Genomic DNA, 18,353 nt, shown 5'->3' on the forward strand with positions numbered 1-18,353 from the left:
TTTTGGGGGGGGGCTTTTTTTTTTCATTTAAATGGTATATGTTATTTGGCATATCTTGCAAAATTGCAAAAATGGCAGCAAGAAAAATATATGAAGTGATCTTGCAAATGTGCATTGTTGATTGCATTAAACATCAGAGAATGCAACAGGCTGACTGAAAGTTCAGATGGAAGATGCCACCTCAAACCCCCCCCCAAAAAAATAACTTTTTAAGACGAGTGACGACCTCATGCGGTGATGGAAAATGGTATAAAGTGCAATGTTTTACATTAGCACACGACACATAGGCGCGTCTGTCAATGAATATCCACCATAGCAAAAGTACTCACCAAAGAATTGATGACGTGACAAGGAAGTGCAGCATCAACCGTGCCCGTCCATCTGTGATGTCATGCCTAGCAAGCCCTCTGATCAGAACGTCCTCTGTGAACAGTATCTGGAGAAAATTGCTCAGGTTTCTAATCACGATGTTTCATTGCCCTAAACATGCACTGTGTCCAATCTCATATACGGCCCCATTGAAAACAACCGTTTGATTACTGGATCATGTGGAACTCCTCCATTTCTTACTGCGGCAATGGGCCCTCTGGGTCCATCAGTCATGCTTGACCGACAGACTCATTAAAATTTGCTCGCTTCCTCAGCGTGGCCATCATGCTGATCCAGAAGGGGGCCAACACCAACACCATGGTCACCTACGTGCCCAAGGAGCTGGAGGAGAAGAAGAGCGGGGAGCCCCAGCCCTACACCTGGCAGTGGAAGCCCCTGGTCAAGCCCCCGCTGGCCCCCGTCAAGGCCTCCTTCTTCCAGGCGGTGGTGAGCGAGGGCTGGCAAGGGGTGGTCTACCTCATGATGGACCGACTCCAGAAGTTTGGCCTGTCCTACATCAACGTCATCCAGGTGTGTTTGCCGAGGCTCGCCGAGAGAAAGCACCTCTGCTAATTTACAGCAGATCTAGTATTCAAACTTTTTGGGGGGGGAGGGCAGAAATTAATTTTTTTAGGGGGTCGGTTTCTTCTGTTCAATTTTAGTAAGTCAAAATTTGGAGCTTTTTTAGAAGTTTCTCGATGAAAGGAAGGTAAAATTACTGGAAATCCTTTTTCTCCCTCTCTTTCTCTCACTCTTCCCCTTTTTCGTGGAGGGAAGGGGCAGTGGCCCCCCGGAACTGGCCGCACTGCTGAAAATGACCAATTTGCATTGACTGAAACATTAGCCCACAGACGTTTCACAGAACTATTAAGTCCTCACTCATAAGTGATGTTCTCTCATGATGTAACTGCAGACTTTCCATCTAGCTTGCAGAGCTTCAAATCTTACTTCAATTTACATTTTATCAATTTGTGACGAGTCAGTAGGACTTCTAAATGATTTCATATGCCCGATCAGTGTTTTCATCCTGTTTTCCTCGGAAATTTCTAAAACTGTGGAATTTACACGATAAGTTGAAATCAGATGGGTCTGGTCTGAAGTAAAAACAATATAAGCTTCAAACATTTTCGTGCTCACAATTTTCTTACGGCAGGCTATCCTGGAGGCGCAGAAATTCCAGCTAGCCAGCACGATGGTCCGTAAGCAGCGAGACGCTCAGAAACTCCAACAGACCAATCGTAGGGCCCGTAGCTTACTCCACCTGCTGTCAATGCATGCCGTGTCGCCTAATTGGGCAAACCTCTATGAACAGGTACACGGCCCATGGCCCTTTCATGTGTTCACCTCTTTATATTCTAAGTTCCTATTTGACATTTTGTGATTTTTAGAATGAGTTGCTTTTTTATTCCTCTTTAGGTGTTTATTTGCTGTAATTTGAATCTAATGAACAAAAATATAACCTGTCTTGGGCTTCATCCTGAGGTATTTTTGGTGTCCACACCTCAGCTCTGTACCATTGAAGATGTCTGACAGTGGAATTGTTGCGAGATGACACTATCTTAATAGGCTTCGGAGAGGGAAGCGTGCTCATGCGAGGCACACCTGTGAGGGCATATGCTGTATGCATGCATACATTGTACACCACCTGTGCCCTGCCTGATCTGACCAGGTGGTTTATTGTGGTGATCCCAGCTGAACTTGTGTATATCTTTGAATACCTTGTCAACGTGCCGTGAAGTTTCAGGAAGTGAACTTTCCAAAAATACTGTTTGTGCTTTGTTACCATCCATCCTTTAAGAGTCATCCGTTTTTCTTTTGCTTTTATGAGGTTTGCAACCATGTAGCAGTTTCATAACAATTCAGCACTGATACCTCGTGTTTTCCACCAGATTGCCACTTCTCTGTTTAACCGAGGAGGGAAGCTGTTTGCCAGGGACGACAAGGGCTGCACCCCACTCCACTATGTGGCCGCCAACCAGAATGCTGCTCTCTGCAAGCTCTTTGCTGGTACACGCTCCATACATAGTTTCATTTATCCTTGTAATCTTTGGCCTTGCCGTTTGAAATGAACTCTTAAAGCTGAGCGTTCCCCTCTTTCACGGTTGGTTCTTCCCTGGTATCCATCCGTGCGTGAATACAGATAGTTGGGCTGGTGCATTTGTCACTGAAGTGCCATCTTCACAGCATTTGATGCTTCGGTGAACAATTCGTGGAACAGTTAGCATCCGAGTGATTCACTGGTACCCCTGGACACCGGTGATCCCATTTCCTTAAGCTTAACTCAGGGTGGATTGTTTTTGCCACATGCCCTGAGGGTCATTAGTTCCACAATGGGTCTTAGCAGGAAGCCACCCATAGTGCTTTGCAGTTTTTGCATTTCCTTCACAAAAGAAATCTGAAAAGGATCCAATGAGGTGATAGATTTGAGTAGATTCCAGTGAGTAAATAGTGACTAGTTTGATATGCAGGTGTTGAAGGGAAATCTGTGTTATGTTTTGCTTTGTATTCAAAAGAAGTGTTTTCTTGTTTGTGTTCAGAGAAAGACCCCAACGGGTTCAAGAATTGCCTCACCTGTTCCGACCATAGAGGGCGCACTCCTCTAGCAGCCGTCTTCTGGAATCTGAATTTTGATGCGTCCACCAAGGAAGTTATCAGGTTCGTCTGGTTTGGCACAGAATGTTTGTTCACTTAAACTCGCCATCTGACCTAAGGATAATGAATAACTCATGAGTGATTCTTGGTATTTTTAATGTATTTTTGTCCATTGTACAAGTTACCCTGGGGGTGACAAAATGGCAGATAAAGTACACCAACAATGATAATTGTAAATCTGCACAAACGTTTGGTTTATTTCTGGATACTTCAATTTCCAAAGGCAAGGAAAGAATGACTGATGATTGCTTTTCACTGTTCCCAACCCCAACATCAGACAAAAATGGTGGCGGTTAGTTTCTGTGTTTAACTAAATCATGTTTTTTCTTTCTTGAATACGATGTTTTTTTCCAGACTTTTCACCAAATCAGGAGCCAGCCTCAACTTCTGCGCTGCGCTGCCCAACGTGGAGTCAGGCTGGCTGAAGCATAAGAAGCCGGCCGAGAGTCTTGAGGCCTGGTACCATGGCCACTCGGACCGGTCGGTACCCCGTAGCCCGCTTCTCATTCACATGCATGTGGACAACTTTGAGGCTTGCAAGTTCTTGCTGAAGAACGGAGCCAGCTGCAACTATGCCGACGAGAACCGCCTGACGCCGCTCATGCATGCTGTCAAACTGGTAAGCAGGGCTGGTCCACCTCGTATTATCACCAAACCTTAACCTGTGTTTTTTTTATTACTTCGCTCCGTGTCATTATTGCCAGGATAGCCAGTGCTCTGTCCTTGTCGCTGTTAAGAGGTACTGTAAGTTTTGAGAGATCCATTAACCACTTCGCACCGGGGGCATTTATAAATGTTGATTCTGCTGGGTCGGGATATTTTTCATTTTTTTCAGTTTTCAAAATTCCTTAATTAAAAATTCATATCTTCATTTACAAGACGCTTACATCCATACGAAGGATTGTCTGGTGGCTACTCTAATCTGAATGAAAATATCTATTGACACCGGAGTATTTCAGTCAGGCCTGGAGCCTTGTAAAAAGAGCCCAGATTGTGCGATGTTACGTAATTTTCTTTTGTCCCCGAACCTGCCACAGTGCGCGACTGACATCTTTTCAGTAGAGCATGATAGTTGACCCCTGATGGCGTGCTTCCGGGACCCTTGGATAGGAAGAATAACATGCAAAGATTTTAGAATTTGTAATATTTTTTCGTTCAGTTACTTCTTAAAAAATGCAACCCGGAAAAGGGGCTTTGGAAATATTTGCTAGTATATCGATTTATAGAAACTGAAAAATCACCTGACCTAAAAGAGAAATATCCTGCCAAAAATTGACCTGTCACTTCCGAAAATTTAAAATACATGCAGAACAGTGCAATGCGACAGTCTCATATACAGATGAATATTCACAGTTTGAAATTTTATGGTTGTCCGTCGGTAAAAACAGAAAAAAAAGAACAAAATATTTCACACAGTCTTATAATAAGTAGTAAACTTAAAGCAATATTCTACTTCAATTACAAAAGATTCTAATCTTTTATCTAACCTTTGCTGACACCAAGTGTGTGATGTCAACTAAACGGAATCTGGAACCTATTGACTGCAAGGAGGTAAATCTTTGCAACATTGTACAATCTCGTTTTCACGTAAGCACGAGCAGCGAAAACAAACGTGTATGAACATGGAGACCTACCGGTAGGTACGATATCGCCGGAAGTGAAAGGTCATTTAGAAAATTTGTGTTTTACTTATCTCGATGTAATTTTCCTAAATATTGCTTGAGGAAGACAAAGGTAAAATTCCAACATGAGTGTTGCATGGCCTGGTTTCAGTTAGGAATTATTCGTCCAAAAATTATCGAACGTGATGGGACGGCTCAATGTAAAATTCCCATAGGAGGACCGCGCGAGGGTTCCGGAAGCTCCCTGCGTGACCTTTTACTCTCCGGCTCTATAGGGGCCAGATTAGCGTGCAGCGGTACTGTGTGGCTCATCGCTGCAGTGGTGGAGTGCTTTTGTCCCCGTAGTAATCCCCTCGCGCTGAATGCCAAAAGCGGTGGTATACTGTTTCAAAACAAGGCTGGATTATCTCCATTATTGAGAGTGAAAAAATGTTTGGTAATTCTCAGCAGCCTGGTCTTTTGCTACGAGTAGGGGCTTTTGTTACAGAGCCCAGTTTTCTTTGTCCTATTTCGAAGACCCCAGAAGATTATGTGTCCGAAACCGGGCTCCCCGGCAACAAGTGGTTAAATTTGTCTGCAAGGCTGCCGTGACTGTCGTATCCCAGCAATAGGGTCTGTCTTTTTCCATGTGACAGCTGCATGTTTGTCTGCAAATGGCAGATATAACTATGGCCAGCCATCAGTACAAGAAGTGACAGAATCCACTTGAGAAATCTCAAACAGCCATCAAAACATGAAACATTTTCACTCAATACTAGAAAGTACAACCCGTTTCAAAAGTAATGGGGCAACTGTTCATCTTCAAGTAAAATCTGAAACCGACTATGCTGCCCATATGCTTGTGAAGCAACAGTGGGTTAACAGCTGAAGGCTCAGGCAGTCTGTGATTCTCAGGACAGATGCTCCACTGATGCTTGCCTAGCAGGGGAATTTGCTGAGCATAATTTTCTGCTTCACAGCCCTCAGAACTTACCCTTTGAGGTCATAAATTTTTAGTTTATCGGTTTGTAAAAGCAATGTTGTCTTTACTCTTCTCGCTGTTTCAGAATGAAATAGATTTGGTGAAGCTCCTTCTGGACCATGACTTTGACCCCGATGAAGCAAGCAAGAGAGCCAAACCCAAGGGGCCGGAAACTCTCTCAGCGTGGGCCACCAACATCTGGGAGCAGAAAAGTAATTTAGCCGAGCAGCTAAGCATAGAAAAATCATTCCTGGGCATAGGCTGGTGCCCTGCCATTTCATTGAGGGCAGGTGACTATGCAAAAATAGAGTATGATGCACGCATCCACTTTCAATCAGAAATTTCAAATTGAATCGTGTGGTTTGCAATCTACAAAGAAGAGCTGTGTCTTCGGGTCAAATTTTTCATGAATATTGATATTAACTACTGGAAAATTAGAAAATCAGCAAAATAGGTTCAGAGAATTTTGACTGATTATGAAAACGGGAGGAATTCCTCCCATTTTATAGTCTGGTCTGGAGACCAGACTATACTCAGGCATAAACAAGCCATCAGCCAAAATGCCATGAGTATGGTCTCTGACTGTTTCTCAGCCGAGTGTTGCTTTGCGCGCACACTTACTGAAGGAGTGCACTCTGGTCCATTAAACTGAGCGTCTTGGTTTGGAAAGGAAAGATACTCCACTTCTCCAAAGATCAAACCCAACAAACCAAAATGCCAGCTTAGTTTGTACCGTGTTTTTTGAGTTTTTTGGTTTTTTTTGTTTTTGGTGGTATTGCCTGAATTCAGGACTTTTCCCAAATAGCGTGGCTGTCCCAATTGCTGGCCGTGTCAATTTGTACACAGCACATTGGCACTAATGACGTGTATTACAACCTTTTCTAGTGCCCGTGGAGTATCAGGCAGAAACTTCACAACCAGCATACATGCTAGCTCTAACATCTGCAACAGAGGGTTGTATTTAATCGTAGAACCTGAAATACATATTGAATTGATCGTTGGTAAGGACCCATTTACACAGCGAGTCGTAAAGACTATTCTCCAGAGTTAAAAAATTGCACGCAGTGGTTTCATATAGGACTGTTTTATTCTGAGAGTCAACAAGGGAGGTACATGTAGGCGTTGGACTGAGAAGGCCATGCTGGCCAATGAGTGCTTTCATTACACATGACATAATCAACTGACTAGATGGTAGAGTGCTTCCTAGTCTTGCCCTCAATTCCTGTGGGGCAGTGGTTAACAGTTGCCAAGTAGGAGGAATCTTGTCCTTCATCCACCGGCAGTGTCAAGACAGCCAGCAAGCAGTTTGATCATCTTTTGTTGTGGCCGGAATGCCCTCGCTTGGGGAGCTTACCAGGGAAAAATCTCAGTCATGCTCGGGCCAGAACATGGGAGGAGCTGAGGATTTAGAACATGGGAGGAGCTGAGGATTTAGAACATGGGAGGAGCTTAGGATTTAGAACATGGGAGGAGCTTAGGATTTAGAACATGGGAGGAGCTTAGGATTTAGAACATGGGAGGAGCTTAGGATTTAGAACATGGGAGGAGCTTAGGATTTAGAACATGGGAGGAGCTTAGGATTTAGAACATTGGAGGAGCTTAGGATTTAGAACATGGGAGGAGCTTAGGATTTAGCCCTGTGTTACAATTTATGGGTTACAGAAACCTCAGAGGCCTATATCTTTCCATGGCCTGGCCATAGTGGTTATATCATCACGCTCCCCAAGCGGTTTTTCATCCTGAGCTTAAAAATGTGAAATACTGTGAGGTGTATGATATTCCGTCATCACTTTCTGTCATCGCTCATCAGTGCAATCAGATCCTGAGGAATGGTTTCAGCCTTGCCTTGTTCTGCCATATCTCCTCACAGAGTCGAGTCTCACCCAGAAAGAAGAGACAGGAGGCATCGAGACCGAAGATTATGATCCTGTCCAAGATGAGGACGAGGAAGATGAAGAAAATCCCGAAGATGAAGACGAAGACCCTGAGGAAGTCAAAGTCAGTCTTTTCCCGGGGAAAGTCAAGAAGCCGAATTCGTTGTCGAGAGGTAGGTCTAGGTCCTTGTGCCATTAGAAATGTGCGGAGATGCACTGACATTAGACATAGCCGTAGCTCTTAAGTATCTGCTGTTAACCCCCCAGAGGCTGGTGGACGTAATCCTGAGTTGCTGTCAACTTGTGAAGCATTTTTGTTGGCAGTTTTGTAGCAGAGTCTACGCCCAAGTCTGGGCATGGATCCATTCACAAGTTCTGTCACAAGACCACTCGTAGGTAGCAAGGGGAACAAAGACGAAGAAACGCGAGAATCTTTTGAGTGGCCTTGTGACCTGGCTTGAGACTGGAAAATTTGTTGTGGACGTGTGATTGGACGCATGATGGACTCAACTACAAGGCAGGGCAGTTATGAAGAAAAGCTTTGTTTAGTGCTTGGGTGGAAAAGTCCATCTATTGAATGTCTCCCTGTTCATGCACATTTGTTTTCACTCCCTGTGCTTACTTACGTGAAAACGCGATTGTAAAACATTGCAAAGATTTACCTCCCCGTAGTCGATGGGTTCCACGTTCAGTAAAGGTTAAATGGAATATGAGAATCTTTTGTAAAGGTAGATTATTGCTTTAACTTTATCACCTTATAAATGAAAAAGGGTTTGAGATATTTTGATCTGTTTTTATTTCGGCTTTTACTGAGACACTAGTAAGACTATAATAAAATTTCAAAAGGTAAATATGGGACACGTCGTCTTCGGGGTTCAGAGTGTTTGGGTGGTGTTCATTTGCAATGATAGCATGCTGCTTCCATAAACTTTTCACTGTGCTGCTTGCCGTTCAGCCCAGGAGGCCAAGCCGAAATTCGTCAAGACCAGTGACCTGGACGTGAATGCAGCAGACCTGTTGGGCCGCACTGCCGTCCACTACGTGGCGAAGGCCTGCACCTACGGCACCTGGGAGAACGTCAAGCTGCTGGAGCTCCTGGCCCAGCAGGGCGCCCGGACCACGGGCCAGGACAAGCAGGGCAAGACGCCCCTGGACTACGCCCTGGAGACGCGGTCAGGAAGGGTGGCTGATGTCTTGCAGCGATTACAGGGAGTGGAAGAAGCCAAATGGGTAAGTATACCCCGCCTTCACCGCCAGCGGAAGATGTTAGCCCCCCCATGCCCACATCCCCACCCCAAAAAATTCCCCTATTCTCCTGATCAAGATCACCCAAAATTTCAAAGGGGGGCCGTCCATAAAGGATGGGGAGATTGGCATCTTGCATTGAATTGTAAGTGTATGTTAGAGGAGGGGGCAGGTCAGAATTGCTGCATAAGGTTACAAGTGGTGGGGGGGTCAAACGACTCAGTGTTTGATATGTAAGCACCTTATGGTTGGTCCCAAAATCTACCCCCAATTGGTAACTACAAATCAACTGACCAGGGGTGCCAAAACTGATGGACACCAGTCTATCGATTTTTGGAGATGCACCTTGAAATCGGTCAAGGAGGCAATTCCAAGGAGAGTTGTTTTTGTAATGGACGTGCACAGTAAGCCTTTTGCAACTTAAATTTGAAAAGAATGTGGTACACTGAATTCTCTGTACTAAAGACACTGTTGCTATACCTTGTGATTCATGGCAAGGTTTTGCTTAGTTTCATAAAAGACGCCTTGCACCACCACACAGTATCCAATGGATAAGAAGGATACAAAGGAACCTGTCTATTCCAGAGAAGGTGGTCACTGTGCGAAAGCTTGCCCCGAATCACGAGGTATAGCAACAATGTGTATAGTCTGGGGAATACAACATTTTATGTTGATGTGCAATCAGAGAACACAGTGTATCAGATTTTTTTCAAATTTAACTCGCAAAAGGCTTATTAGATATATGCATTCTGTATGGTAAAATCTTTTGTTGAGTCCAGTACGTGCAAATGCACCACAAATTTGCTGCTGGAATCCTTTTTTTCAACCTGTGCCCAAACAAAGATCCTTCTGTCCCTCCCAGGTCAAGCCCAAGCCCGTGCAGCGTTCCTGGACGGACGGCATCACCTTCCCGTCACCCAAGCCCAACTTCAAAGCTGATGCCCAGGCCATGCTGAAGCAGCTGGAGGCCGAGTGGGAAACAGACACAGCTGAAGAAACGGAGGAGAAGGTCCCGACGCCGGTCGACGAGGCGTCAGGCATGACAGAAGGAGGGTAGGTTGGATTTCTCAGCTGATCAGAATTTTTCTTTACTTTTGTTGCATCCGACAAAGTGAAGCTCTAAAGATTTGAATTGCTTTGTTATTCAACCACTTGCGAAGGATATCATTTCACAACAACCTGGAACCATCAAGTATTATTTTAAGTGAAAAATCAGAAAGTTTGAAATTACGAAATGACGTGACCACTTTTCTGTAAAGTAAATGGTACACCACAAAACAGTTAACCCCAGAGGACATTTCTACTCGAGTTTTCGTATGTTTTTGCCTGTATTGCTATACACTCTGAGGCAATGCCGCAAAGTAGTGTTTGCTGCGAAAAAGAAGCTTTGGTCAGGGAACCATGCACAGTCAGCCCCCACGGACTAGTCAGATTCTCTCTATGCCGACAAAGCCATAGTAAACCCTCAAATCCAAAGGGCAAATAGAAATCATTTGAAAGTTTGCAACTATCTACGGAACCGTCACAGGAAAATGTTCCACAATTACATGTCTACAAGCACAAAGTGTTGAAAGAGTTTTAAATAGCTTGCATGTAAAATAAATGTCATTTGCCTCTTGCTTTAACTTTTGTCATCTGAAAGCTTCCTAAAACCTACAAAAGCCAACGCTGTGCTGTTAATTGTTGTGTTAGAGCTCAGGCAGTAAAGTCACTGTAAGCAGAGCAGAGGAAAGATTTCCCTTTAACATGCCCTTATCAAATACTCCAATGAAATCCTTGAAGAAACCCTAGGGAAATCAAGAATGAAGGTTGGTGGCTACTTAGTAAGTTTTGGTACATGCCTGAGATTCCATTCAGTAGAGAGCCATCTTGTCTCATTAAGTTAGTTGGCACTGCATGTATCTTATTGGTTTCCTGTGACACAGGGTTGTTCTAACTGATGAAAACCAGGACATTCCGTACAGCGTGACACTGACTAAAGTGGATGTCAAGTACGGTGTTTATGGCATGAACAACTTCTACGTGATGCAGGTAACGTTTACCAGACTGTTTTACTTGACTGGCCTCTCTGCCGTAAAATTGCCAAACACAAGTGTTAGCAGAATGTTTGGTTTTTCCCTTTGGCAACTGAAGTTAATGGAGTTAACGGTTGTTGCACCTGTCACGTTTTCTTTTCTAGCATAGATGCCCACATTTGTCTTAAACTGAAACACCGGGCATCTGAGTTGCTGAAATATTTAGGTTACCACTCCGGGGGGGGGTGATTCCTGTCATGAGTGGTGGGCATGGGCATCACTGGGAGGGGGAAGCGCTTGCCCATCCCCGGGGGGGAACAAAAGGAGAAATAAAAAGGGGAAAAAGAAAAGTAAAAGTGAAGGACGCCAATGAGGAGGAGACAAGGGGTACAAAGTAGCCTATTTGCATGGAAGAAATCGTAATAGGCCCCTTTCTACCATTAAAGGTTTTTCACTTTGCTGCTGAGGAGTGCTTAGCACCCCTCCCCTGCTCCCTGGCCCAAATCCTGGTGACGCCCACGGCTGTGGATTTTACTGAAACCGTTACGAAGAAGTAGTACCAAGTGTGTCCATTTTGTTTCATCCGTTGTGATTTTGAGAATTGAGAATGCGTCACGCTCTCTTCCCCATCCCGTCACCCCCCCCCCAGATCATTCACCAGACGGGCAAGGATATGATGCTGCTGTTCACACGATGGGGTCGCATCGGCGACGAGGGACAATTCCAGAAGACCCCTTTCAACTCCAAGGAGGAGGTGATCAAGGAATTCCAGAAGATCTTCAAGGCCAAGACTGGCAATGACTGGTCCAGCGTCAAAGAGTAAGATGTTACGTGGAAGTGTTCGGCTTCATGGATGTACCTGAAGTTTCCTCTGAAAATTATTTTGTTTCTTACCTTTTAGCATTTCTTCTGGACCAGTCTAGTGACTGGTCTTGTGTTTGGTCTTGAGAATAATTTTGTGATGGGCCTAGTGTTTGGTCTTGTGTCTGGTCTTGTAGCGTGTCTTTTGTCTGATCTTGTGTCTGGTCTTGTGACTGGCCTTATGACTAGTCTTGTGACTGGTCTTGTGTCTGGTCTGGGAGTTGTCTTTTAATGATCTTAACTTGAACATTACTCCCTGTGTCTATGACCAGTTTCCACAAGGAGCCCAAGAAATACCAACTGGTGAGAGAAGACCACTGGAGAGCCAAACGGAGGAAGGCCATCAAGGCGTTCACGTTCAACCTTGAGTCCTCGGTGCCTTCCAAGCTGCCATCAGCAGTGCAGGCAGCCATCAAAGAACTGGTAAAGAACTCCGGGGAAGATAACCCCTGCAGAAAGTGTTTCTGATCAGAATGAGCTATTTTGGTATTTCAAAGAGGCAAAGACATCTGAGAACGTAACACCAGTTCGAACATGTTCAGTGCATGTTGATTGCTGTATATCGGCCGCTCTGATATAGCTGACCATGCACATATGTGTGGTTTGATACTCCTGAATTGACCTACAACGCGATTTTCCAACTTTTTCAAAATTCCAAACTTGCTTATTGACAAAGAGTGTGAGAAGTAAAAGGTAAAGTGAGTTGTGGTAGTGCAGTATTTACTTTTGCCAAATTTTGGGGGCATAGAATTATTTGATTTGGGTAGCACTTCATGGAACAAGGCAAGATGTCACAATGTTTAATAGCCCTCCACACTAGGTTTCTTTTTTTTAAGAGTTTTTCTTCTTGGACTGAGGTTAGAGAGTTACACGTTCTGTTTGGCTGAATAAACAAAAATAATGTACTTTTTGTTCGTAGGCTGCATTCTGTCCCAAACTTGTTGAACCTTATCAAAGGGTACTAAGTGTTAAAAGTAACATTTCCAATCCACACTGACAGACCTAAGGTAGAACATGATACGTGTTGTCACCGTGGGCTTAAGAGAAAGAGCAGTACTTTGTTTGGCCAGTGCCTCTGCTTGCAAGAGAGCCATAAAGTGCAGTGAGTACAATCAATATATGTGATCTCGGCTTTGCTTACTCACAGGCCTGCTGAGGATACAATGTTCTAGAACCCTGTGTGATTGGTAATTTGGGGCAAGGTCTTATTGCTGTAGCCAGATGATGTCCAGTCATACCTCGTGCACTTGGTTGGTCAATAAACAGCCTTCTGTCATAAGTATTCCTGCAATCTGTTTTCATGTGGGTGATAATCTTGTCTTTGATGACAGGTCAAGCCTGAGTTGTTAACCAAAGCCTTGTCCGAGTCCGGAGTGGACACAGATCTGATCTCCCTTGGTAACTTCATCTCCAGGGATACCCTTCTCAAAGCAAAAGATATCTTAAATGAAATCAAGTAAGTGTCCCCCCCCACTCAGCCCAGGGCATGTTTTAATGCCCATCATCCCACCCTGCGTCTGCTTGTGGCTGCTTGTATGTTCCTTTGGAAAATGCTGCATGGCTTGAGAGGAAGCGGTGGGAATTACTGGTCCTGAGGTGGAAGTCAGTTTAACTACCTCCAGATGCGAAGTGCAGGGAGGACCTGCCATGCTGTATTTGTTTCACTCATAAAATCATTCATAACATAACAAATTCAAGGTCAACATACAATATGTTCCTGAGCTGCAGAGTCCTGCCTATCTGGCAAGGACTATAGCAGACTGGTTCCGTTAGGATTACATGTCACAGATTACATGCCTATGAGGCAGGTGCCAGAGGGAAGTTTTAGTGCTACCAGAAAAAAACTACCACACGGCAGTGAGCTATACACTCGGCAATACTCGGTGCTACTTCCCAGAAAAATCAGCCAATGACACGCTACAATTTGCTGACGAATATTCATGAGGTGTTGTAATCTAGATTCTGGCCGTTATTTATTTGTTCGTGTATATGCGTAATACGTGCAGCCTAACTCAAGGCAGTGAAAAAAATAATATTCAGAACAATGACTACCGAGGATTAATGTTGAACATGGATAAGCATTCCACTGTGTGTAGCATGTCATGTAAAGGCCTACGTAACGATGCTCAGGAGTGCTTTTGTAAGTGTGCATGTGATACGTACACCGCACTACGCGTCAGGGGAAGTCAAGCTCATAGACTGGATTGGGTTTGGGACCGGAATTCTGTGTGTGTAAAAGTCCTCTGTCTGTGGACATGCGTGCATGCTGGGAAGGCAACACAAGCACAGTCCAGGCAGTAGGCTTAAGTCTATGGCAACGCGCGAATGAGTTTTCAGGCATGCTGATGTTGTGGTCTGGAACAGCGTTTGGTCCAATCCCAAACGATCTGAATTTATTTTCCCCCATTTACAGTGATTTGTTAGAGGAATATGAACAGTGTGGAGGCTATCGAGCTCCACCAACCGGTGACATGGAGAAGTACCAGGCTGCCATGGAAAAGGTAATTCTTTTTTCCAGGCATTTTTGAACCAGTAACAAGCTTATCAGGGCCGTAAGTAATCCTGGAGGACTTTAAAACGGATCGGGAAATTATTCCTTGGATGCCATCCCTGAGATGTTTTGCCCCTGGACATTCTTGGAGACTTTCCCTTCATTTTCTGCTTGGCTACTGCGTGCAGATCCCTGGGGCTGTGATAAGTTCTTCAAGGTTTGGGTCCCACTCTTCATCTGTAGTGATCTTTCAGGACGGAAGCAGATTCTGAATAGTGTTCAACCAGTCGTGGACAGTGTTATTTTGAAACTTTCGAAAGCCAGATGTAAATTTTGATACTAGGGAACAAAAGCTGTTGCCTCACCATGGGCCTAGATGTTGCCATTACTTTAATGTTCAATTTTATAGTAGATGTTAATATCGCTATATACATGTAATGTCAATGTGATTATGTTATGATGTATCAATCTTGATGACCTATGGCAGCATTGAAATAAATGTATATAAAAAATGATTTATATAAAAGAAATACACGGCTAAATGCAACAATGACTGACTCGTTAGACATATTTGAACCACATCTGGACAAGCGTTCCTAGCCCGACCTTTACAACATTCCAGGGTGCTGCTGTAGAGCAGTATTTGCTGACACAGCAGGCTGTGGGTAGAGGCCGAATTCAAGATCAACCGACGGTCTACCTCCTAGGACTTCTCAGTTATTGTGTGTGTGCAAGCCAAATGTGGGGGGTTAGGGGAGCAGTGAGTATATACATCCGCTGGTCATGACTCAGGGCATGTGTGGTAGTTTAACTCGCCGGCCATCTTGAATGTGGACTGCTACTATCGTGTTTAAACCCTCCCGCGCAAACTGGTTAGACACGACTTTTTTTAACTCCAAGAGTTCAAATATGCCTTGATCAGTTGTCAAGAATGGCCGTTGTACTCTTCTGTCTGATCCTCTCACTGAATCTAGGCTGCCGACTTGAGCAACAGCTTTTTTGAGCTGATCCCCAGTCAGGACTTTGCCTACGACAAGATCTCTCCCCTGACGTACCTACATGAGCTGAACACTCACATGAAACGTCTGGACATTCTCCTGGATCTGTCCACCACCAACATGATCCTGCTGGGGGCACAGTATAGGGCCAAAGGTCAGTTTGAGTGTACAAACAGTCTCATGGAACAGTCTGAAAATAAAAGAAAAATCCTGCCCAATCTGTAAGTGAACCCATTCATCACAGGACGCCTCAACTACAGAGGAAGCAATTTAAACATGATATTGTTGGAAATGACATTTTACAGGAAAATACATAGATTTGCCCTGGTTGTGCCTAGGCTCAAACTCCATTTTGTGGGAAGATTTCTCATGTTGGGAAACATTTCAAGCGAGATGTGGGGAGTTTTGCATGCTCTCACATTTTTTTCTCACGAATTTATTATGCATTATCCGTGTCCCTTTTACAACTATGACCCAAGTACGTGTGCTAACGTTGGTGCACAGACTGTAGCCATCCATGTTGACTGTTCAAGGACAGGCTAAAGGCTCAAGAAAGATGACTTTTTCCCCCCCAAAAGATGGATTTTTGTTGTAACCCTGTAACGCCGGTAGATGGCGACAGCCACGGATCTGTGTGAGGATTAGTGCATACCATACATACATTCTATTCATCATGCACCTGCGGTTTCAATGTAGGCCGGCTCCTGGACAGAGCTTTGCATACTGGGCATACCACCACCCAGCAGTCACGGTCAAAAGAGTCCCGGTGTTAAGAGGTTAAAGGTTCAAAAAGTTAATCCTTTGGTAACATTTCAACCTTTGTTCATTTACAAGTTACATCACCGTGATCAGCAGGGTTCCTGTAATAAATTTCTGTTTCTTGATTCTTTTTGGAGTAGAAATCAACCCCCTGGACTACATCTACCAGTCTCTTGGCTGCCAGTTTCGTCTCATGAAGGAAGACGATCTTGAAACCCAGCTTATTCTCCAGTACATCCACAACACGAGTAAGTGGGACTGGTCACGAAACTTTGGCTTCCCTGTCTCTGAGCGTCGGGATCATCAGAAGCCCTCAGTACCGAAAGCACAACATCGGCCGGTTTGTTTCACACTGACCCGGATCGCGATCGTTGATCCCAAAGGTGGTTCACATTATCCATTAGGCGGGTTCTGGTGTCAGAGAACCAGTCTCGGAACACTGATTGTGATTTGGATCTGTGTAAAACGAATGGGGCCTGTCTTCAGCCTTGGACACTGTGGACGAAGACGGCATTCGGTCAGTTTTCTGGCCCTTAATGTAATGACTGCACTGGTGACACATCAGTTGGCAATATCTTGTGGCTAGTGGGAAACGAAGGCCCAGTATCATGGCTTTTATTGCTATAGAATTCTGCTCTTAAGACAAATATTCTCTTCTCATAATTGAAGCAAATTCTGTGCCAAGTGAGTGAGCAGAAGCCTTAGTTACCGGATATACGCCTACGTGCAACCCAAATTCCCCCCCGCTTATCTGTGAAACATGCCGACCATAACAGCAGAATTTTCTGCTAAGGTTTGCTAAGTTGGTTGTCCACTGCACAAGTGAGCAGTGCTGTGACATCAGGCCATAGCAAATTATCCCCCCCAAAAATTGCAAACTCGGCTCATTCATGATGCTTTGTGGTAGTGCCACAGGGTGGATTGTAAACTGGCCGGGCTTAGAGCCTGTTCAAGGGCTCTGCCGGTTTCACAAACTGCTTGAATCAACCAGTTGTTTCCCAGATGGCCGTAGGGAACAATAAAATCCCCAGGCAGCTTAAAATAGATGGTCTTCAGGAAGTGCTACGGTCCGAATGAGCTGGAATGACAGTGCTAAGGAATCTGTAACACCAACGTCGGTGTATGGGTGGACTTGATAAATACTTTATCTTACTGTGAATTTAATTGTCATGTTATGTTGCGGTCAATTTATACAGGTGAGCGTTAGCAGAAGTCCTAGCTGTAAAAAAAAGTCTTCCACAATGGTTTCCTATGAGACTGTTAACACACACAGCATATAACAGTGAGATAAATCACTACGTTTTGAAACAGATTGTTTCCGATTTATTGCACTAAGACAGCACGTCTCAGTCGTGGTAGGAATGACATCACAGACTATCTAGAATGGTAAACGGGTCCATTTCCTGCATTTAGTCTGAGACACTGCAGAAGATTCTTAAATTCTCTATTTCTAGACCCTCGCAATTAGTCTGAAAATCTCCACAGACTTGACAAGTTTTATCTGACACCCGGCCACCAGGTAACTCTGCGGCGAATGTGGAGGCCATCTTCCGTCTGGCCCGAGAGGGGGAAGATGAGCGGCTCAACACCTGCGGCGTGGGCAATCGCAAGATGCTGTGGCACGGCAGCACCCGCTCCAACGTGATCAGCATCCTGAAGAAGGGTCTGCTCATTAGCCCACCGGAGGCAAATTTCCGCGGCAGCACGTACGGCAGGGTAGGTCTAACCCAGAGAGTTACTCGGGCCAAAGACGAAAAGGCTATTCCATTTCAAACTGGAAAGTCTTACGCCAGTTGACGCCCCGTTTTATTTCAAGGCGGACTTGTTCCAGGTGCTGAATTATTCTCGGCCCAAAATTCTGAGGTTTTGTAATGACGAGATACCAAAGCCTGAGTCCGCCACTAAGTTGGACTTGATGAGAGTATGCATCAACCAGTAATGGATACAAAAACCTCCTTGGCTTGTTCACAAGTCTTCCGTGTGCTGTACAACAGAATATCATTGCATGTCCACACGTCCTCCGGCATGGCATCCGTAGAAGACGGAAGTTAAGCGCAGAAATTGTAATGATGTTGAAAACTGATGAGATGTATGTTTCCCTGCTGCAGGGCATCTACTCATCCGACGCTTTTGCCAAGAGCCTCCTGTACTGCGAGGAGTATTTTGAGAAGTCGGATACGAAGTTCTTGTTCTTATGTGAGGTGAGTTTGAGCTTTAGAGAAGATGCTAGCTCTTCCATCACGGGAGATTTGGTCCCACCAAACCCTTTCCCTACCTCCGCCCACCCATCCGCTCACACTCCCACCAAACCCTTCCCCTACCTCCCCCCACCCATCCGCTCACACTCCCACCAAACCCTTCCCCTACCTCCCCCCACCCATCCGCTCACACTCCCACCAAACCCTTCCCCTACCTCCCCCCACCCATCCGCTCACACTCCCACCAAACCCTTCCCCTACCTCCCCCCACCCATCCACTCACACTCCCACCAAACCCTTCCCCTACC

At 44.9% G+C, this 18,353-nt stretch overlaps 1 protein-coding gene across 2 annotated transcripts in view; it reads left to right on the forward strand.

Annotated features, from left to right (window-relative positions):
- LOC110987251 (poly [ADP-ribose] polymerase tankyrase-like) overlaps positions 1-18,353 on the forward strand; it is a 61,668-nt gene that overhangs the window by 33,744 nt on the left and 9,571 nt on the right. For both annotated transcript variants that reach the window (XM_022249827.2, XM_087141131.1), the window contains exons 30-47: positions 645-900; positions 1,523-1,681; positions 2,259-2,376; positions 2,907-3,024; positions 3,376-3,640; positions 5,690-5,816; positions 7,475-7,651; positions 8,434-8,708; positions 9,586-9,776; positions 10,649-10,754; positions 11,388-11,557; positions 11,872-12,022; positions 12,931-13,055; positions 14,013-14,100; positions 15,065-15,242; positions 15,988-16,095; positions 17,367-17,563; positions 17,956-18,048. In XM_022249827.2, the coding sequence (XP_022105519.2) occupies positions 645-900; positions 1,523-1,681; positions 2,259-2,376; positions 2,907-3,024; positions 3,376-3,640; positions 5,690-5,816; positions 7,475-7,651; positions 8,434-8,708; positions 9,586-9,776; positions 10,649-10,754; positions 11,388-11,557; positions 11,872-12,022; positions 12,931-13,055; positions 14,013-14,100; positions 15,065-15,242; positions 15,988-16,095; positions 17,367-17,563; positions 17,956-18,048 (2,902 nt within the window). The remainder of the gene's footprint in view (positions 1-644; positions 901-1,522; positions 1,682-2,258; positions 2,377-2,906; positions 3,025-3,375; positions 3,641-5,689; positions 5,817-7,474; positions 7,652-8,433; positions 8,709-9,585; positions 9,777-10,648; positions 10,755-11,387; positions 11,558-11,871; positions 12,023-12,930; positions 13,056-14,012; positions 14,101-15,064; positions 15,243-15,987; positions 16,096-17,366; positions 17,564-17,955; positions 18,049-18,353) is intronic.

The sequence above is a fragment of the Acanthaster planci genome, linkage group LG01 (assembly GCF_054643075.1).
Source record: "Acanthaster planci isolate LZ-2023a linkage group LG01, COTS_SCS, whole genome shotgun sequence".
Taxonomy (NCBI): domain Eukaryota; kingdom Metazoa; phylum Echinodermata; class Asteroidea; order Valvatida; family Acanthasteridae; genus Acanthaster; species Acanthaster planci.